Here is a 22,155-nt window from a genome sequence, read left to right as displayed (position 1 = left end):
AATGCATTAGGACGAGCATGTGCTGGGGCTGCCAGACAAGGCTGGGACTCACAACAAGGTTAACTGGGAGAGATGAAGCGTGGTTATGCGCTGGTAACGTTCATTCAGCAGCCACTGGGAGGGCAAGAGTTAAGAAGTCAGCTATCGTTGCCAAATGATACCTTCAGTCATTCTCTATTTTTTTTTAGCACAGAATGCTTTTTGTCCATCCTGAGTGGTGACACCCAGGCACCGAGGGGGCAATTCATGCTAAGAAGCCGAAGAGGAAGGGCTGCTCCATAAGGGGGGAGGCCTGGTCGCCGCTAGTGATTTCTGGGTGATAACTATATAAATTCCTACTTCCCTCTGCATAAAGAGCTCCTAAGTCCCTGTGCACAAAGAAAGCGCATGTCATAAATTACAGAAAGCTAATATTCAATATACATATAATTACAGAAATCTAATATTCTGCACACAGGGGGCAGATGGGCCCCCAGGACCTAAAAAAACTACAACTAAACTGTGTTTTATTTTTGCTTTTCTTAAGACCAGTCAAGAGACTGGCCTTTTACACACACCAAATGTGAATTGTAAGTCCCTGAACAGCTTGAATACATAGCCACTTATTAAAGTATTAAAAAATGGAGAAAAGAGAAACACACCAGAGCATTTAAACCGAACGATTTTTGAAAGTTTAATATAGCTGTAGATAAAACTGAGCTTGCAGTATTAATGAATACAAGAGTTTGTTGTTTTGTATAATTCAAATAAACTTGTACATTTATACAGTTATAGAGTGCATGCCAGAAAATGCATTTAGTTTATTCTAATTTGAATATGTACAATTTACAATATAATTCAAGCATAAATTCAGCAGTAGAGAACACAGACCGGCTGTGCAATCGAACAAACAGACATACTTCTTCTTAGCATAAGCATTAGGGCTGAGCTAAATTGGTTAGGAAAAAACAGAAAAGGGGTCACACCAATAAAAATGAAATATTAACCAGAAATAACTTCTTAAACCAAGTAACTAAAGAAAGTTATCATCCATGTTTGTACTTTCACTCTCATTAATGAAAGACATGTATTTTAGCCTTAACGTACGTAACACATTGCAGTACAAGCCACAAGCCTCAGAAATCTTGGGTCCAGCAAGGACAAGTGATTATTTGGATTTTAAAAAGTCAAACTTCTGAATTAATCATAACTTAGTATTTTATCTGGCATTAATTGAATAAAAGCGAGGATTCTTTCCCAGCATTTCGCATACTTTCAGGTATTTGTATGCAGCCGCTGAGTCACCCGCGCCCCTCAGGCTCCCTGCTCCCGGCTGGCTCCCTGCCTTGGGGTTGTAAAGCACGTGGACACGTGGAATTAAGCTCCTGCTTAATTCGGCCCCGCACGCAGCCATGCCCGGATCCCAGGGGACAATGCCACTTCTCCCCCTGCACGGCAGGAGTCTGCTGTAGCTGGGCACCCACTGCCCCGCCGCGGGTGTGCAAGGAGGGGAAGCCTGTTGCCCAAATGTTCCCGACGGTTTTTTTGGGTGGAGGAGGCACGGCTGGGTGCAATACCATTGCTCTTAGTCCAGGGATGTGCCACATTGATTTTCCACAAGGAAAAGTCAACTGGGCAGTGAGCTGTCCCATGGCAGCAGGGGATCTGGGCAGGGACAAGCCCCTGTGGCTGTCCCCCCAGTGAGGAAGCTGCCACCAGCACGTGGCTGTTTTCACTCAGCCAAGGGCTAGCGGAAGAGTTACACCTGGCACACAAATTTTACAGGACAACCTGAGCAAGTGTTAGCAAACAGGGGAAAACGTTCAGATTTTACCTTGCAGCGTTAGAGGTCTGCTCATCGCGCGCTGGGGATCAGCACACAGGGAGCTGCACACACGGTTCCCTTTAACAACAACGTGCAAAGAATTTCAGTATAGCCAAAGGTGTAAAAAGCATGCAGTGCCACTCAAAAATCATTATAAATGGTGAAAAAACCTTCAGTTAGTACCAAGTCCATGAGCGCACAACTGACCGACCCCACACGGTAACTTCCAGGACGAGCACCGAGCCACCACGGCGTTTGAGCCAACCCTTCCAGCGACGTTCAGCCTCTCGGTTCTTGCTCCAGGACAGCCTTTGTAACAAAAACGAACTGTTTTGTCCCTCATGGTGTAGAGCCCCCGAGGCTTTGCTCCCCATCGCCACCACCACCCAGCCCAGCCCCAGAGGGACAAGGAGCCCCTCCGCCACCCAGCTCCGAAGCAGCCACCCCACCTCGTGGCCCCACGTTTTGGGGCAAAACAGGATAAAAACCCAAAAACCAAACGCAGCCACGGAAGGCTGTCAAAGCAGACATTTATACAAAGTATTACTCATTTCAAAACCCACAGGGTCAACCTTGGTTAATGTTTTTGAACATGTTTTTACCACAGAGAAACAGTGCAGGGAATCGCCCGGCAGCGCAGAGAACCCCTGGCACCGCTGGAGCACGGGGGGATTCTGGCCCTGCCCTTGGGGGCAGAGCATCCAGAACAAAAGCCTGCTTGACTTCACGGACAGTCAGCTATTGCCACAGTGAGCTGTCCTATCAATGTGAGAAACCAAGCACATGCTGTTTATTTGAAAGGGTTTTCTGGTTTTCATATGTATCTGTTATAAATTATGGAAGAACTCCAAAATTATTTTCTAATCATACCTAAATTGATAATTTTACTCCTTTTTTTTATTGTTTTGCCTAGCCTTGTTAATATAAGTTTCTTTTCTAAATAGTGCCTTATGAAATACATTCTTTTTCCTGTAGCCTATAGGCAAAAAAAAGAAACCCAGGAAAATGTTAAAGCAAAATGGAAACCAGCAGTTAATTTAAGGCTAGCAGATTTGGTGTGAGGAAGTAACTAATACACCTTCTTTCAAGGAAAAAAAAACATGCACCGTAGCCACTTTGTGGAACAAAACATCACAACCCACATCAGAAAAAAAATATTAACTCAAATTATAACTTACCCTGAAAGTTACCCACTCTCATATTTTACCTACTACATACTTTTAAGAAATAAAGGGGAACGGAACACCCCTTTATATATTTTTCAGAATATACAGTATAAATATAGTACGAGTCATGCCATAAAACTATATGCAAAAATTGCACACTATTATTGCATGCGCGTTGTGATACTACATGCCGGGCACGGTCGGCAGGATGGTGAGCATGCGTACGGCCCCGCTGCCGCCACCACCACCACCACCGCCACCACCACTGCCACCGCCACCACCGCCACCGCCACCCCTGGGCACGGGGAGCCAGCGCGGGAGGCGGTGCGGAGGCCGGCCGGCCTGCCCACGCTGCGCCTCTCGCCGCAGTCCGGGCTTTGCGAGCCAGCCAGGCGCCCGGCCGGGCTATGTGAAGCGGTCCGAATTCATTTTTCTCAGTTTGGGAGGAAGGTTCCCTTCCATCCGGCCGCCACCCGACAGTTTCTGGAGCTTGGGTGGCAAGTCGGCCACGGACTGGCTCATGGGATCCGACATCATCTTTGTGGTTTTGGACACCAGTTTCTCTTCCGAATTCCCAGGGACCGAGCTGATCCGCTGCAGTTTCATGGGTAAATCCCCCATGCTGTAGGCCTTCTCGGAGGTGGTGGAGCTCATCCTGAGGAGTTTTTTGGGGAAGTCTTCCCTTCCAGTTATTTTCTGCAGTTTTGAAGGTAGTTTTGTGCCAACTTCGTCGAGACCATCCAGGCACTCCACTGAGTTGTTCCTTTCTTTGCTGTTGCTGACAGCGGGCGCTATCAAGGGCGAGGACATGAGCAGCATCTCCTCCTGCTCCTTCACGCTGTACGGCGGGGTGGGGACCTCGAACGTCGCGTGGAACTGAGAGTAATCGACCTTGAAGAACCCTTCTTCCAAGGAAATGACCGGGAAGAAGCGATGACCCCAGAGCACCTCGTCCTCGGTGTAGGACGTCCTGGCTTGGCACGTCATCCCTGCAACCAGCAAGGGAGAAAACTCGATTGGTTATGGATAATTTTGGAAGCACTTACATCGGGGGGGGGGGGGGGGGGGGGGGTTGAACACTTCAAAGAAACATATTTTATATTTTTAAATGTATAAAAGAGAAGGCACTGGTGTGTCTACAACTTTCATACAGTTGCTATTAAATTGTCATCCTCAGTGTGAGAGGAGCCAAAAATAGAGCAAGGGGCGTAACCGCATGAATAATTCATATCTATTGTTACGGCCACTTCTGAAGGCACTGCTGATGAAGTGAAAATACAGAGCTACCCTTTTAACCCCAGCATTAAGTTAGCCACAGATGCTAATTGCAACCTGGAGTTGGACTTGATGGGATCTTAAAGTATTACTCAGCTGTTCCGCATGTTCATCATATTCATGAAATTATACAAAACCAGACCCTACACTTATGGGTTATGTGCACAAAAAAAGCCCACACTAGTGCACTTCAGTCCACCGGAGAGCAATAAGTATGTGCTGTGAAATGTATTTATTTCTCTTCAAGTGCTTCATGAGCAATCTGCTCACAGATACATAATGGCCTGGCTGAGATCTAAGTTTCAAAACATTAGCGTGGACAGAGAAATATGACCACGGAGCCCAATACGGCCCTTCTCCCCCTGCCTCCCACCCCTGCCCACTCTTCCTCCTCCTCCTCCTCCTCCTCCTCCTCCTCCTGCTGACTGCTGGCCCCTGGCCACCCACCTGCCCTGAAGAACCAGAGAAATAAATGTGAAATGTGTGGTTGGGTTTTTTTTCTTTCCTTTTTTTTTTTTTTTTATGTTGTTTATAAATAGTCTCTATAGCAATCAGGAAATACAACTGCACTACCATTTTATCCTGGTGTAACAAATTGCAAAAATGGCATTTGGTTTTCAGAACGTTAAATCTACCTGGACAAACACATCCTTTGCCTAGCTAACAACAATGCCTTTAAGTCAAGAGCAAATTAAAAGAAACTGGAAAGCACAAGAAAACTGCTAGCAGGGCTGTAGGAAAGGGTAGTGGGGGATGAATACACATCTGGTGACACACAGCCAGAAAAATAAAATGTTATTGCATTTCATGTTACTGCTAGCAGAATGGAATTTTTCGTTTTGCATAGCAATTTCTACTGCTAATACCCTGAGCATTTCACAAGGCATAAAAAACACAGTTTTCCATTTTATCTCTTAGGAGAAAAATATGAGCCTGGGTAGGGTTTTGCCCAGGGTGCTCTCCCTCTGCCAGTAACACAGCCTCCCCTGAGCTGATGGCTCTGCAAGTGCACACAACAAAACCCAAACCATCCCTGCCCCTTCACGCCAACCACGGATAGGACAGCATTTTATACTCTGTGATGGGTTTAGAAAAACAAAACAAAACAAAACAAACCACATAATTTGTAGAAAAATGGTAATTATAGCGAGTACTTCTTCCATCTGTGTCCTTTATTCTGCAGCTGTTCATTAGCTGCACCTTCGCAGGGACGGCACAGCCCTTTCCCTTCTCTCCTGCAGGCCTGCCTGCCGCGGAGCCCCCATCAGGAGCCGAGCGCTTCCCGTAACGCGTGTGCTGGGGAAGCGGCACTGCGGCGGCCTGCGGTGGCTGCCGAGCAGATGGCCGGTTAACTCGGTGACCTGCGCTTTAGGTAACAAACACCTCCAATGCAAATCTCTCCTAGAGCACTTGGTAGCGGACGACGCTGCCGGTGGGCAGGAGGTGCCAGCACCAGCAGGACGCGCGATGCATGGGCTCAGGGGAGGGCACCAGGCTCTCTCCACCCCAAGCCATCACCCTGCCATCTACCAAACCTGTGGCTGTCACTAGGCTGTTAAAGGAGGAGCATTTTACCTGCCTGTTATCAGAAAATTTATTAGCTGATGTGAAAGAAAATCAACTGCACATTTCGTTACATTGATATAACCCTTTGGAAGCTCGTCTGAGAGAGAAATATTTGCAGGTATATAATTTTTTCTTCAAAATCAATTCATCCTATTCTCTAACAAACCCAGGGTTGCAAATTATTCAATAGTCTCTCAGGATGAGCAGCAGCAACTAACACGCCTGTCAGCACAGGGAGTAACTGTCATGCTAGGCAGAAGATGCGAGGAGCTGCCTAACAAGCTCTGATAGGGCACTGGACAAGAAATCAATTCTCAGATCTTCCTCCAGCTCCATTGCGTTTCCCGGCTCTCCCTTCCCTTGCCACTCCCTTAGCAAACTCCCAAGGGCAGCAGACCACGGGCACGGCAGTGCCTCTGCTGCTGCAGCCCTGGCACAGCACTGCAGCCCTGGCCATGGCACCACGCTCCAGGCCCTGGCTGGTGGCCGCGTCCCTGGTCTCGGCCAGGCCCCGGCTGGTGGCCGTGTCCCTGCGCGGGACAGAAAGTGGCCCCTCGCAGGCAGCCAAGCCTGCAGCCCTTGCTGCCTCCTGTGGGAAAATTAACGGTGTGAAATACAGCAGCAGCATGCTCCTCAGGGCCGTCGGCCCACAGTTTGCACAGACGGGAGGCCTTCGCCTTGGCCAGCACAAATAAGGCCCCGGTGCACTTGACAGCCCTTGCAGATAACTACCCCTGTGCTATTTTCCATCCGTATATCCATAAGCCATGCTCCGAAAGGGACAGGCCTGATATTTCAGGGCAGAGGCAGCTTCCTCCTGGTCCCACCAAGCCAAGCAGACCTCCAACACGCAGGAGGACCGCGGCCAGGCCCGACCCACCGGTGTGGTGGTGAGGTTGGGCTCGTAGGCTTCCCTCTCCTTCTGCTGGCATGGAAGGCTCTTCTTTTTTTTTTCCTGAGGAGGTATTCAGCAGCAGGGGACGAAGCCGACAGAACCTTTGATGCCTTCATCATGTTAATGGGCTGGTTAAATTTTTACCAAGTTGTCTATATTATTGATATTCATTCGCAGGATAAATTTTAAATTCTCTTTTGGAATAAACATGCTGTATGCTGTGCTTGTAATTAAGAAGCCATCTATTTGTCAAAGTAAAAGGGTTGGGTGCATGTTGTTCATCACCCCAAATGCATGCGTCCATCACGAAGTGCTCTTCAGCAGCCGATGATTGCAATGCACATTAGCAAAGCTCTGGCTGAATACAAATCGTGATAATGCATCTGAAAATAGGTACGCTTATGCATATATGCCCACATAACCCCAAACCAAATGTCCACTAGGAAAACCTCTACTATTTCAAAACCACAGGCCGCAAAAGCTTTGTTCACTGTGCCCGACGGAAGAGATTTCCATAAAGAAGCTGCTCTTAAGGTGGCCTGCACTCTCACAAATCTCTGGGCATTTTGGACCACCTCTACCCAGGTTGTCTTACAGTGTTTCCAGGAATTACATTTCTTCCATGGAAATCAGCAGCTGACTCTCACCTTTCAAAGCATTAGGAATAATGAGCTTTTGGACGCATCCCTTTGCAGGAGGATGCTGAAATGCTATCAGAAGATGTGGTTGCTCTTCCTGCTGCCGATGCCCTGTGGACATGGCCCTGCATGCCCTTTTTCCATCCCAGCAGCACAGTCATGCAGGGATCCCTCCATGCTCATCTGGCACCCGCTGCACGCTCTGGTGTGTAATGCCACAGGACCGCTGGAAAAGTCCAGCCATCGACGTCTGAGAAAATTTTCCATTAAATTCCTCGAATAAAGTACAGCAGAGCAGCTCTGGAGGCTGAGCATGGGTTAAATCCGTGAGCCTGTTTCCTTGTGATTTATATGAAAGCATTTTTTTTAATAATCATGCCTCTTCCTTTCATCATTTGCTCTATCTGAAGCAAGTGCTATCATTGGAGAAAAATGCATCTCTCTGCCATATTGTAAGTTATTAAATACAAGTTATTATTTCTAACGAGGTAGAACACTCGCTTGTAGAGCCTTAGCCGGGTTGGAGAAGTGAATGCAATTATCTCAGGCTCAGCCAGGCAACGGCTATTCGAGCTTTTGTTTTCCCCTGCCCCTGGCTCCAGCAGGCTCGGCCTGAATACCCCAGTTGCAGGAAACACCAGCGAGAAACTGGGCTATGCCTGCACTTCAGACACAGCTGCTGAGACGGGGAGCTGACAGCACACCAGCTCAGTAAACACGTCACGAGGAGAGGTCAGAATTCCCCACCATCTGAAATCCCAATAATTAAGATAATTATGCTGATTGCTTCTAGCTTTGCTACAGGGCAAGACTAGTTCCACAGTGAAGTGACGGCATCCTGAAGGACAGCCGCTGTTGCCACCAAACCCCAAAATCCAGCCTAATCTCATACCGCCGCATGCGCTTGTCACACGTCCCCGGCGCCGCGGCAGCGACAGCTGCCTGCCTGCCTTCCCCCAGGGGCAGGTGGGGGACAAAAACCTCTGCAAATAAGCCGGTTGACTAATTCTATCCTGTAATAACCCACAAATTATTTCTAAATTTCTAAAGTACCCAGATGGAGCTGGCTGTATCCAGGCAGTTTCCAGACCTCGCAGTACGCAGCCTGGAAAGCCTGGCAGCGCGCTGCTGTCCCGGCGGCCTCTGCTGCGGGAGCCGGCCGACAGCAGGAGCTCGTAAGCTTCAACAGCCCCCATGACAGCCCCAAAAGAACTGTAGGCACGCTGAGGACATTGGCTCCTCTCTCTGTCCCCACGGAAGCCCCCAAGTTTCACCTTGGCTCCTGCCCTGTTTTCGGGTTGCAGCTTGCCAGCGAGGGGCAGGACCTCGAGAAGGAAGGAGATCATCCTTCGGGCGTCTTCACGCCCCAGCCCTCAGGGTGAAGGGAAATCCTGCAGGAAGAGCTCCTATCGAAAATGCATAAATGCAAGGAATGTTCGCTTATGTTCGTCTTTTTTTTTTTCTCATTAAGTTTTGGGCCCTGCAGGTTAAGGCACCTGGTCCCAGGCCGGGGAGGCTGCCCCCTCTGAAACCTGGGGCTGACCTGTAAAGCTTCAAAACCTCCAGCAACATTAGAAGCCCACCAGCCAGGAATGTTCTAGTGGTTACCAAGAATTAAACCATTTTACCATTGCAATGTAAGGCCATGAAGGCAGTGCAAGGAGAGAGCCTTGACGCGAGACTTGACATAACAATACACCGCACTTCTTGCTGTGCTCCCACGGGACCAAGGGAAGATTTACAGCTTCAGCAAAAGGGAGGTGCGTGATTTCCACAGAAATCTCTTTCTCTTGGGGTTCCAGGACTGAAGAGAAGTGAAATAATTGCTTTTTAAAATCAAGGGAACAACAAGCTGGCTTGTGTCACGTTTAGCTAAGTCACGGCACGATATCCTGATGTGAACATCTGGCCGCTCAGCCTCCTTGTGCCTGAAATGAAAATAGATGTCTGAATTCTGCAGCAAGCCAGAAAATGGGCGCCCAAAATGTGAGGTCAGAAACAATTCAGCAAAACTTGGAGTGACGGATGCTCTCAGGCTTTTCCTCTCAGTGTTCGCTGCAACATTATTTTTTAATATAACTTAAAATGACAAGCCGTGCCATGTACGGCTGAGAAACACACAGCCCAATTTCTAACCTGACAGCAAGTGCGGTGCCTAAACTCAGATAGTTCCCATCCATTTTGAAAGAACAGCTATTTTTAGCACTAGCGTTCTTCCACTATAATTTCAGGACACATTTTTTATTAAGCGGGATAGTTTGAAGTGCAATAAAACTTTGTCAATTTGAGGTTCTTGCCGCTGCCTGGTGTAAGCGTCTGATTTACAGCAGCAGCCCTTTTGCAAGCTGGTTTTCTTTAATTGAAGGCAGCTGGGCAGACACCGTGCCACCTTTACATGTAAAGTGCATCTGATTACTTTTTAAATAATATTTCAATAAAAGAAGCTTTTCTAAAGAGAAAAAAAAATCCTCAAATGCCAGAGACAAACTCATTCTTCAAGGTAACAACCGTAGAAAGGTGCTCAATGTTTTCATGAAAACACAAGCATGTGCAATTCAAATAATTTCTCTCATTTAAGCCTTAACTGAAGGAATAACTGCTTGTGTTTTCAGAGCGCCTTTCCTTTTGAGGTTCTCTCTGGCAGGCTTTTGTCCCCACAGAAGCGGCTCCCAGCCCTCCTGCTTCTCACAGCGACAGCTCAGCCCGGAGCCCAGGGACCCCGGCGTCGTGGGGCCGGCAGGAGAAATGGCCCCTTGTAGCCACAGCAGGATCCCTCTTCAAACTTAAATCCGCAGCGGGCTTCTTCCAGACCGCTGTGCTTGACCACCATTTATCACTGAAATCTATAAATTGCCCGAACAAAAGGAGGGCAGAGATTAATCAGGTGAAGCACCTATGCTAAAGGGGAACAAAGGGAGCGGGGGTTATCGAGTAACAACATGCACACATTTATGCAACAGTCAGACATCATTCTTATGCTAAACATTTTAATTTCTCATCACCGAATAGCAGACCCAGGCTTCTGCTTTGCTACCCGATTTAGACACGGTGTTTATGCTCTGGCACTATAAATACCTCCCGGCTCGCTCAGGCTGTGCTGTTCTCCCAGGAGCTATCGCCACGCTTAAAAAGTGCTGGTGACAGCCAGGGTAGTCTTTATCAGCTGCTCCTCTTAGGGCAATTTTTAATCACTGATAGATGCATAGCTTTCTGACACCTTGCAGACAGCCCGTCTTGATGCTTACCAGGACCACGGGAGCTGTCACCAGCACGTGTTGTAACAGGCTTGGAAAATGTCACCAAACCCGCGTGTCAAAGCAACGCGCCGCTGCGTGCATCCGCGCTGCTCCTGCCTAGAGTGCAACAGGTGACCGTGCCATGAGCTAACCTCCCCTCTGATGGGGATGGTCCCCAAAAAAAGGGGACAATGTGGGTGGAAATAAAAGCACGGCAGCCTCCAGCATTGCCATGCTGGGCTCTGCACACAGAAATACTCCACAGCACCATTTCCCCTGCTTTTGGGAAAACAGGGCCAGATTCTCAGTTACCCAAACAGAAATCTTGAACACACATTTAATGCAGTGACAGCAATTTGTACTATCCAAGAATCTGGTCCAGTATTTTTCTTTTTTTTTTTTTTTTAAACACAAAAAAATACATATTCTTTTGAAAGACCAATCTGTTCCTTTCCCTCTACGTGCAGGAGTGAGTCAGGGTTGACTTCAGCCCTTCAGCTCCTCTCTTTGAGCAGATTTCTCTGCAGAGCCATCTGCCACACGCCAGTTCTTGCATCCTTTCCCTCCCACTGGCACGCCACTGAACAAGCCACAGCTCCCAGGTGGAAGCGTTCAATCCCTGCACCACTGGGCGCCCTCCAGAGCTCCCCTCCAGCCTGAATTTTCAGTGATCCCAAGCCCCGTGATAACTTCCCCCAGGGGAAGGTTGCTAATCCCCCCGTCTGCGCCACCCTCCTCCGAACTGCAGGCGAACACGCGGTGCTGGGTTCGTGCTCAGCGGAGCTGGGCGTTTGGGGACGCTGGGGAAGAGGTAGGGGAAGGCAGGATTGTTTTGTTAAATCAGAACAAAATTGTTGGTGGTCAGGGGAGGCAGCAGGAACACAGATTGAATGAAATGTAGGAGAAGTATGCCAAGCTGTCAGAAAAGGGAAAAAAAAAAAGACATTTAAAATAAATTATCCTCTTCGAATGAGAACATTTTCATTATGAGGCAAGCAACACAAAGCCCAGCAGCAGCCCAGCCCTCTGAATACGCAAATTCCTCACCGGTCCCATGCTTCTCCAACACCCACCAGACCATATGCTGCTCAACACCAAAATAGAGCTCCTCGATCTTCAGGGCTTTGGCAGGCCTACAGGAGTCTGAGGAAGCATTTCACGTTCGAGGCTGCCTTCCCGGGATGGAAAACGCGTGCATCTCCACAGGGACGAGCACGATTCACTGGTGCCACACAACGCTCCCCCGCCGTCCATGCTCCTGGGTACCGCGGATGTCTCAGCTGCCAGCCACCCGCCTCGCTGGCACCCAGCTCGTGTCTGTCCGTCTGGCTGTCTGTCCGCAACCACAGCCAGAGACTGGGCCCTCGGGGATGGCTGGGAGGCTTGTTTAAAGATACCATCAACCTGACAGCCGCTTTCTAAGCAACGCCGCTGAAAATGACGTGCCATTTGGTATGGGCTGTATCAATAGAAGGATGAAATGCAACACAGAGCTGTGTTTGAAAATAAATGTTCCTTATTTAGCGTTGTTGGTCTGACATATGTATTAATTTGCTGGATGTCTTCACAACAGCGGAGACTGAAAGGCAATCCGTCCACCCCCAGACCTGCTTCAAACGAACCTGCTCCTGTGCTGCTGTGACTTGCCCTTCTGACCCGCATCCCCCTCCAGCCCATGGCTCTTCCAACAGCAAATTCAGCGTGAGACACCCTGAAGAAGACTGCCAGCCTCTCGTAAAAGAGAAAACCTGACTGACCATCCTCTCCTGATGTACCAGTACTTAAAAATATGATGATCACCGCCCACCCCTGTACTCACACACACCCCACACATATCTCAGGGCTAGATCCAGTGAAGGAGGGGGTACTCGTCTGCTGGAAACCAGGGGACACCTCCAAATACAGGTGAAAAAGGGAGCAAATGGCCTCTGGTATTAGGCAGGGGCTGCCTGCAGCACACACACAGCAAACTCCTGGGATGGCACAGCACCAGCCACGCTGCGCGCAGAAGCCACGTCCTCCTGCAGCGGTGGCATCGGCTCATCCGTCATCGGCACAGCACCCGGTCACAGCCTGCTCTGAGGGCACGCTCTGTGACTTTCTGCTGCGCAGAAATCTGCTGGCATAACGTGTAAACCAGCCTTCCTGCCTGCAGCTACTTCATCCTCACCCACCCTTCGCGAGAGCGCCTGGTTTGCACCCAAAAAAGTCCCAGTCACCAGCTCCATCAGCAGCATCTCCCCGCGTGCACAGCTTGTGTCATGTATTTAAAATTAATTCACAGTGCTTAACACAAGATCCCTTGAACTAAACATAGCATTTGCCGCAGAGTCTTCAGTTTTAGCTGACAAACATTTCTTGCAAACACGTCAGGCACACAGAATTTCCCAAGAAATAGATGCCTAAATTTTGTCAGTTCTGGGTGAAACGAGTATTTTGGTAATCTCTTTGATTACCTTTGATAATCGCCGGGCTGTAAAGGTACCTTCAGGAAACCAGGCACTCGTTGCTGCACCCCACGTGAGCACAGCACAACTACGTAGTGAACAAGTCATGCCCTCGGGAGGGGGCGAGAAGCCCCTGCACTGACCCTGCAGCTTCTCCCAGCCATGCTGTGCACCCTGCCAGAGCACTCCCTTCCCACCACGCGTCCGAGGGTTCATTTCGTTAATATTTAAGTCATTTAAATATCAAGAATGAGGCTGTGTTTGTCCACAGTTTTATCATTAGCCGCAGCAGAGAAATCTCTGCTTTGCTGCTGACATAACGGGGCGCCGAGGTGAACTCACGTTCCTGAGCCCGTGCACCCTGCCCACGGACACAAGTGCTCCAAGCAAAGAGGGAACTGAGTGCCAGCAGAAATTGTCTCTGCTGTCTCATCATGTCAAGAATTTAACTTAAATTACAGCAAAGCCGTGAGATCAACAGCGTTCACATGTTTTCAGAAGCAATCAGCAGGAAGAGCATCCTCGCAGGCGCTGCCAGTAAAGGGACACTTCCCCACGAGAAGGCAGCACCCAGGCAGGTGCCCACCTAAAATATGCAATTTCAGAAAGGGCTATTGCTGCCGGCAGTGCCCACAGAAAATAAACACAGCTGCATGGAGACGAGCAGGAAAGCAGACAGTATATCTCTGCAAGCATACAGTTGTTCATTAGGCTTCATTTCCTGGCAGCAATTTCAGGTTTTCATGAAAATTACCTATCTATATACAACCAGAAATGCCTCTGAGGTTTCAAAATAATCACAAACTTTAGAAAAGAGAACACCTTAAAAACAGAATTTTCTCCTCTTTATGCAGTAATTTGTTGACAGTGTTGTAGTTAGCTCCTGGAATATACATGAGCTTACCGAGCTAACACAACATCAGTTTGGATTTTGGGAGGTAATAAGCGCTCGTTCCAGGTTTCTTTCCCTTCCTGGAAGCTTGCTGTACACACAGGCTTTCCACAAACATTAACAAACCCGCTCTGCTCCCTTTGAGCAGGATATTTCACTGTTTGGCTTCACCTCTGATGTTACATCTCTCCCAAAGCCATTAGCAAGGAGAAAAAACAATATTCTCACCCGCATTTTTTCTACAAAAAAGCTTTACCTACACATGAGACCAAAATACCACTGCCCACCACTGCTCGACTTTATTATCAACTTCACAGCTTGCTCAGGCTGCCCAGTTCATGAATGCTGCTAAAATATGAAACTCAAATGGCAATAATTTTAAGGATGCTCTTCAGCATCAATTACGAGGAATTCAGCTGCTTTAATTTCCATAAGAGCCACAAGAGAGCCCCAGATGCCCAGTGGGACATAACTGGTTTTTGTTCTTCGCATCTGAATGGTCCCTGGCCGCAAAGAGCAGTAAAATAAATTGCCCATTACCTTGGGTTTCCAGCCTTTGAACACGGGGCTCGCTCATCAGAACAACGTGACTGTCTCTGGCCAAGGAAAGCCTCTTGGCTCCAGCCTGATGGCTGATTGCTGCCTTTACAGCAGAGAAGATGAAAGAGACAAGATGCACTTCTGTGAAAAATCATGGAACTGCTTCGCTTCCCAGTTACCCTTCAGAAGAAAGCGTGCGGGGCTTTATGGCCAGCATCACAGAGATGCTGGGAACATGACACAACACAACATGCTTTCTCCGTAATTAATTTTTAAAATCAACTGAGCACAGGAAGATTCGTGCTGCCCTGCCTCTGCTGCCTGTGGCGTGGTTTCAGCAGCCTCAGATGAATGCCGGGGAGAAGAGTCTGGGTCGAGCCCTCCAGCTGGTCCCGGTGTCACCGTCCACCCTCCTCCCACGCCGAGGGGCTCTGCAGCTCCAAACTCCAGCCATGGGTTCCCCCGTGCAGAAAAGCAGCCCCGCTGCCCCTTTACCCAAGGATGTGGTGGTGGAGCGCTAACCCAACATCGAGCAGGAGGCCACTGCTTTTTTTTTTTTTTTTTTCCTTGGTAATATATTTGTCTGATCTCTGCGGATAACAGAGGTGCATTCTGATTACCAGATGCACAACATTTCAGAGCTGTCCCTTCCTTTGCAGTGCCATCAAACCTCTCCCGTATTAAAATAAAAATAAAAATCCCAAAATAAAACAGGCCTAACATTTCCTGGTGCAAAAGCAGGGAAGGCAGATAAGGCTCTGAGTTATTGCACGCTGTTTTCTTCATGTGGCCCCATCTTCCATTATGGTTTATATACAAAGCATCGAGAAGATAATATAGCAGAAAATAATTTCCTGCAGCATGCACAGGAGCGAGACTATTATAGCAGCAAGCAAAGGTTAATTAGTGACTATATATATTGTAATGTGACGTCATGCCGCGTACTTGTTATTCCCGTGTGCACCCCAGGAGAATAAATGAGACAGAACTGAAAGCTGTGCTGTACCAATAACCGTATGCCTATGAGGAGCTTCTAATTTTACACATAAACCCGTTCCCTTACATGCAGATTGCGCTGACATTAACTCTCATCCCCAACCTGCAAACCCAAAGGCCAGTTTAAAATCTTGCAACTCTGGGACTTTTTGACATTTTGGGGAAAATCATGACTTTTTTCCCGGAAATCTCAGAACTGAGACATTATTTTTGACATTTCCTTGTGAATTTTGTATGGTATTCTTTTTTGTTTCCAATCCTACATGTCAGTGTATTGCTCTTCTTCTGGGGAAAGCCCCGCTGGGCTGAGGTGCCTGCACGCCTTCACACCGCGTGAGGCAGAAGGAGCTCTGAGATGCTCACGTGGCAATCACCGCAGAAGACCTCAGTTCAAATTCGGGGCAGTGGTCACCAGTTTCCATCACTTATTAAGCCATAGGATAAATGTGAAAAGTAAATCCAAGAAACTACAGAGAAAGCCCCTGGTGAATACATAAAATTTAACAAGCTTATCTGAGCTAAATACTTTTCCCAAGTCAAAAATTTGCTAATTACTTCCCAAATATCTGTTTTTATGCTGAGACACCATAAAAAAGAACAAGGTGCTGGCAAGGTCTGTCTGTCAGCTTTTTGTCCCATCCTCAGGACAGTGGGCACAGTTGCAGAGAGGTCCCAGGTCTGGGTCTTCTCTCTTCTGGATGCCCACAGAAGCCATTTCTTGCAGACATTTCCATTCTTTGCTACAGAAGGACTATCTAAAGGCATCGGACATTTTTCTGACAAGAAATACTGCTTTGTAACCAAGCAGTGGACACAACCCTTTGTGCCAAATCGCACGTGCCCCTTTGCTGGGGCAGCGCCTCAGGTGACTGCGTCTAGCCGCGGAAACCTTCCACCAGCAGACAGCAACACGTGGTGACCCTTCTAAAAACCGACACAAAATTAATAAACCCGTGCCACAGGCGTGCAGGTTATCCCAGTGATTTGCAGCTGAGCGAACCACACAAGAGGTGGCTGCTTTCTCAGTCTGGCGTCACGCGCTCAGGAAACCACAGCACCCTGGGCTATGTGCTGCTGCCAGGAAGCACGGGCTCAGGCCAGCACGGGTGGTGCTGTGATCCCAGAGCTACAGCGAGGGCACTCTTCCTGGGACGGGACGGGACGGGACGGGATGGGAAGCCCCTCCTCACCTGAGCCCCTCCTCATCGGCCAGAACAGTAGCCACTGCATAACGGGAGAAGAAAAAAGAAGAAAAAGAGTTTACAAGCTCTTGTACGCACGGACTGGCACAGATCTTCTCATTAACAGCCACTGTCATCTGTGGTTTTCCTCCACGAAATCCACGTACTAGCTTCTCTTATGTGAGAAGCATTCCGTAAAAATGCAGTATTTCAAAGCTTCCACAATTCTGTGTGGTAACATCACGCTTAATGTACTCTACGATCTCAAAACCTGGGTGCTGGTGTGGAGACAACTGTAACTAGCACCCGCATGGCAGTCTGTCACAGAGGTTTGGCTCCGAGGGCAGAGCAGACACGACTTCCACTTCAAGCTCAAGGCCCTGGCCAGGCCACAGCACCCACGCAGCAAGGAACGTGCACAAGTCCTGCTCATCACCTTCGGGCACATAACTTCATCACCTCCTGAAACTCCCAGGAAAGGCGCCTGGACGCCAGCTCCCGGCCAGGAGTCCCCCCTTCAGCCGCGCCTGGGCCTGGCCCACCTCCGGCGCCCGACAGCAGCCAGGGTGCCACAGTACGCTACCTGAAGTCATTAATTATTTTGTTTGTGTTTACTGATGTTCTCAGGTTGATCTGCTCAGCGGTAATGAGGCATTTACTCTCAATTAGAAGCCTCCTTCAGAAGCGAGCTCTAATTCCAGCGAGCTTTGCAGATGAATTAATTACAATGCGAGCGCTCAGCCGTCTGCTGGCGCCTCTGCTCTGCTCCAAGCACCTGCGCTGGACAACGGGGTGCTGAGAACAAGTAAGCCCATTTTTTCACCTTGTACAAGGCGCACAGTATAAAGCATGACATGAATTTCCTGCAGCTTTAAAAACCTGCCCAGGTCTGGCTGCTGAGCGGTACTGTGGGAAGCAGCCACAAGCAGAGAATTCCTGCACTGCGATGCCTGCTTGAAAAGAAATATTAAATATAAATCTGTGCTATTTCATCACGCAACATTAAGTCAGCAATGTTCCACTGTGGGAAATTTCATCCCCATTACTGCGTACCGCGTGAATTTAAAGCATCTGCAGTATAATGAGAAAGACGAAACAGGCTACAGTGAAACACTGTGAATATGCTTAGCGCTACAATTTGTGCCCGTTAGATGATTGCATCTAATATATGTGAGGCGTCATGCTAAAAAATAAAAAGGCAAAAAAGAATGAATAATTAATAGAGCTCCAACAGGAAGTTTGGAAGATGTCTATATTTAGGAGCAAGCCTCTTGGGTCTGCTTTCTCTCTTGTCCTTGTGCTCCTGAAGCTCGCTCGCTGCAGATGACCGGCAGCCAGTGACACGTCTCCCCGCGGCGGCCAGCCATGCTTGCTGTTTTACCAGCTGAGTACAACTCTGAATACAGCTGACTTCAGTCAGATGGTGCCGAGGATGCTCTTCAAGCACCTCCTGCTTCCTCTCCTGCTCCTTGGTGTGCCCCAGGTAGCTGGCGTGACCACGGCAAGCGGCCGCAGGACACGGTCAGCTCCAGCACGTGGCCAGACAAGTCTCTGCAGTGTAGACATCGGCATCTCCAAGAGCTGGAAGTGCCTTTCTGAGATGCAGAATACTTGGGAGCAAACTCTGTCCTGCAGGACAGCTGACAAACTGGAGATGAGAAACCATGAAGAAAATAAACCTAATTATTGCTCCTCAGAAGCTGGCAGAGAAGCAAAAAACACAAGATACACTTGGCTTGGTCACAACGGCATGCAGAGAAGGCTTACATGGAGAATATTGGGAAGCATTTAATAATTTAACAGGATTCAGCTGCTTTGGGATGGAGGGAAAGGTTGACGATGCCTGCCAGCCTGCACATGGGGCCCCACCGCTGTGATGCCTGCTCCTGCCCCGGGGGCACCGTCACCCATCAGCTGCTGCTGCGGGGTCACAACGAGCAGGGGAGTCAGGGCAGGAAAAACAAAACCGCAGCATGCCTACGTTCACTTCTCTATTCTGCTGCTGCTGCTGCCTTAGCTTTGCGTGCTTAAGCCCTCTCCAGAAACTCTTATAAAAATATTGAGAAGAAACATCCCTGCCTCAGTCTCAGCCTGGCTCTTTGCCAATCACATAAGATAAGTGAGGCAACCCATAGTGCTCAGCCTTCCAGAGTTTGTTTTTTAGTGGCTGGAACTCAGGTAAACGTGAACAGCTCTTTGGAGGCAGAAGAGCACGAGCATTTCAAAGAGCAACTAGTTGGTGAACTTGGACTGGTCAAGGACAATTCCTAAGCAAGGCATTACACAGTTTGGTGAAGAAAAAGAAGACACACCAATAACGCACACCAAGTGAGAGAGATGAGCTTCTAGCTGCAGTCAGGCAGTACAAGCTCATTTAAAGTATTTATGCACGTGAGCAATAGCTCTGTAACTGGGAAATCCTGGGCAGTGTCTGCAGCTTGCACCCCTCCGCTGAGTTCAAAGCCCTGCTGGCTCCTTCCCATCCTGGCTCCTGCTCTTTGGGCAGGGATGGGATCAAGAGCTCCCACATCCCACACTTTTCAGCTCCCAAAACATGCAGAAATGGCTCTTCCCCTGCGTTGAGTTGTCCTGCACACGTGGAGGCAGCAAAGCCACCCCGCTGCTGTCGCTGCCCACCCCATCCTGGTCGGAGCCCGGCACTGTGGCACCAGCACAGCCTGCGGCCGGCGGCTGCCAAATCCTCCTGCGGTGAGGCAGCTTTAAATATTAAGGCACAGATAATCGTTCTTAGAAAGCATTACTGTCTCAGATGCCAAAAATAAAGACTGCTTCTATACTGACCTAATAAGGCACTCGAACTAAGCAGCAGAGGTTTTTGAGCTTCTCTTGAAATCACCAGCACCAAACCACTGCGTCGCACTACGTTGTTCTCCTGAGGGGACGGCAGGCAAAGCGAAGTTGTGTTTTCCCAGGCGAGGTAGCTGAAACGCAGGTTATTGTAGGATAACAGAAAAAGGCACCTCCAAGAGACAACATCAATAGTACCACTTAGAAATGTCACTTCCCATTAGGAGTAATAGTAATAATGTGATTTGAACAATAAATCTTCAAGCGAGAGCAAGCCACTTCAGAAACACAGCAATCTATGTGCTCTTCAAGAGTCGAAATTAAGCTGATTTACATTAAAGAAAATAATTTTTGCAATTTAGTTCAGTTATGCGTTATTCTCCCCATTCCTTTTGTTTTTAATCTTCTTCTAATTCCATTCTTTCTTGGATGTTATTTCCTCACTTCAACAACAAAGTACTTGTTGGCACATTCAGGCTCCAATCTGGCAGCAAAACTCTGAGAGCAGAATTTAGCAGATAACACCAGCTACCAGCTAACTAACTAGTAACTACTGCATAACTAATTAGCAACTACTGCATAACCAGCTAGTAACATCTGCATGGCCCCAGGGCCATGGGAAAAAGGTTTTCCAGGAACCTCGGGCCTCTAGCACTTCCTTAAACATCTCCCTGATGGCCAGGAACAGACAGCGCACATTACAGACTATGGTTAGATTACCTTCTGGACCCATTTTGGCCTCTTTACTGCCTATTATCTAGGGTAATGATTCCTAAATTAGAGATGTTGCACTTTCCGTGCAGCCACAGCATTTATCACGGCAGCTGTGAACTGGGCAGAAATGCGGTTTTTAATGTGGGAACGAGGATTACAGCTGCAGAAGTGCAGGTGAAAGGGGGATCGCCAGCAGAAAGAGCTCTGACCGGTCGATGGGCTGGGAAAATGGGTCTGCAGCTCTCTGCACTTAAAGGAAACCTAATTCAGCGCTGGAACAAGGATATTATTGATTCACAGCTCCAACCAGACATTGTCTTTATTACCCCTGCACTTTCCTATGCTCTGCGGTCATAATTTTAACTTTAAAGTTGTTCCAACTTTCAGTTATTCTGGTCCCAAAAGCCCTCCGGAAGCCAAAATCAGCCCGAAACCCACACCCATCTGACATTAAAAACAATACAGAAGGGAGCAAAAGCATCATATCTTTGCCAGAGAAGCCACTTTGCAATGTAGAACCGTGAAATGGCTAACAGCAATCGACAGAAGAAAGATTTAAAGACCATAACGCAGCACAGAGCGGTCTGACATGGTAGCATACACATGTCCTTAATCACAAACAATTAGTCACGCCATGTCCTCGGTTATTTATGCAGGGGATGGGAGCTCTCAGCTTTGTCTTGAACTATCCAGCTGCAAACACAGATCAATATCTTAACAAGGAGCAGAGGAAATCTTGTTAGAAAAATTGTTGCTTGAAGAGGCCACCTCATTTTTGCTTCATTTATCTCTACATCTCCGTGTTAGTGTTTCTAAGGCCAACCCAGATTTAAAAAGGGACGATCCCTGATGGGACTGGGGTGCCTGACCAACATCCAGGCAGCAGTGGGGTCCCACAGCATCTCAAACCACCACTCCCCTAAATATTCTGTAAAATCCATTCTCCACGTACAGACACCACCTCCCGCAGCAGCAGCAGGACGTGTAATCACCCCGTCACCTCCAGCCGGGGCTGGTGGGCAGCCCCCGCGCCAGCCCTGCGTGCACCCCTGGGTAAAGCATCTTGTCGGGACGCTGCTCGCTCTGCTCAGACATCCTGACCATTCTCCAGCTCTATTTGCAACACGACTGCTGCCCACACACGTGTTCACACCAGCCCCGCGCTCTTTCTGCATTCCCAGCACTGCCTCTCAGCCAGAAATAGCTGCTTCACACGATGTCTCTGCTGGGGAAAGGCGCTAGGAGGAATAACTTTAGAAGGTGATTACTTTTTTAAACCTTTGCCTTTTTAATAGGGAAGAGGCTTTTTACGTCCTTCGCACACCAATAGTGCGTCTGGCTGTGCTGGCCCAGCACCGACACAGGCGGTGTAAGCATTAAGTCCAGGCACTCGATGCAAGGAAAAGCTCAGCAGCATTAATCCCAAGGCTTCGGGGAGCAGTCTTGACTGAGGAGTTTGGGACAACAACATTTGTGAGGGCTGACAAAATGAAACAAACACAAATAAGCACACACCCTAAACCATGTGTTTGGAAAAAAGCCCCAAATGCAGACTCTTCTATATTTCACAGTACTCTCACGCCAAGTGGCTGTGCTGAAGCTGTCTTTCCAGCTGACGGCCAGGGTGCACAACCAGACTCCCTCGCCCATGTGAAATCCCACCAACAATTTAACACCTTTGCAGCAGGCCGCTCCCGCAGGCAGCGGGATGCCCCCCGTGCCCCGATGCAGCTGGGCAGCACAGCCAGCAGCCGCTGTCCCCGGGCAGCACCACGGACCTGGTATCTGCCCCGATACCTGCTTCCTCCAGGAAACGTGCGCATCTCCCCGGGGACAGACAGCGGGGCGAGCTCTGCGCCTCCACGACGAAGTGAGTCAGCACTGCTCTCCTGGTGACCTGTCCCAATGTCACTTCTGGGCTCCTCTGCCCAGGGATGGGGCTGGCAAGGAGACAGGAGAGCTTCAGCAGGCAGGAGAAAGCCTCTGAACTCGGACAG

At 48.7% G+C, this 22,155-nt stretch overlaps 1 protein-coding gene across 4 annotated transcripts in view; it reads right to left on the bottom strand.

Annotated features, from left to right (window-relative positions):
- Positions 1 to 648: 648 nt before the first annotated feature.
- KCNJ3 (potassium inwardly rectifying channel subfamily J member 3) overlaps positions 649 to 22,155 on the bottom strand; it is a 40,127-nt gene continuing 18,620 nt past the window's right edge. Inside the window, exons 3-4 of one of the 4 annotated variants that reach the window (XR_013953514.1) lie at positions 1,988 to 3,959; positions 649 to 1,882 (exon numbers count right to left, since the gene is read on the bottom strand). Coding sequence is in view for 2 of the 4 variants with exons in the window: in XM_080599447.1 (XP_080455573.1) it covers positions 3,376 to 3,959 (584 nt within the window). In the remaining 2 variants the exon portion in view is untranslated. Of the gene's footprint in view, positions 3,960 to 13,758; positions 19,579 to 22,155 lie in introns of those variants that run through there. The other 3 variants (XR_013953513.1, XM_080599447.1, XM_080599448.1) reach the window with 3 other exon arrangements.

The sequence above is a fragment of the Anser brachyrhynchus genome, assembly GCF_964034855.1.
Source record: "Anser brachyrhynchus genome assembly, chromosome: 7".
In the NCBI taxonomy this organism is placed as follows: Eukaryota; Metazoa; Chordata; class Aves; order Anseriformes; family Anatidae; genus Anser; species Anser brachyrhynchus.
Note: the sequence above shows the minus strand (reverse complement) of the source record. Positions and strands in the feature narration are given on the sequence as shown.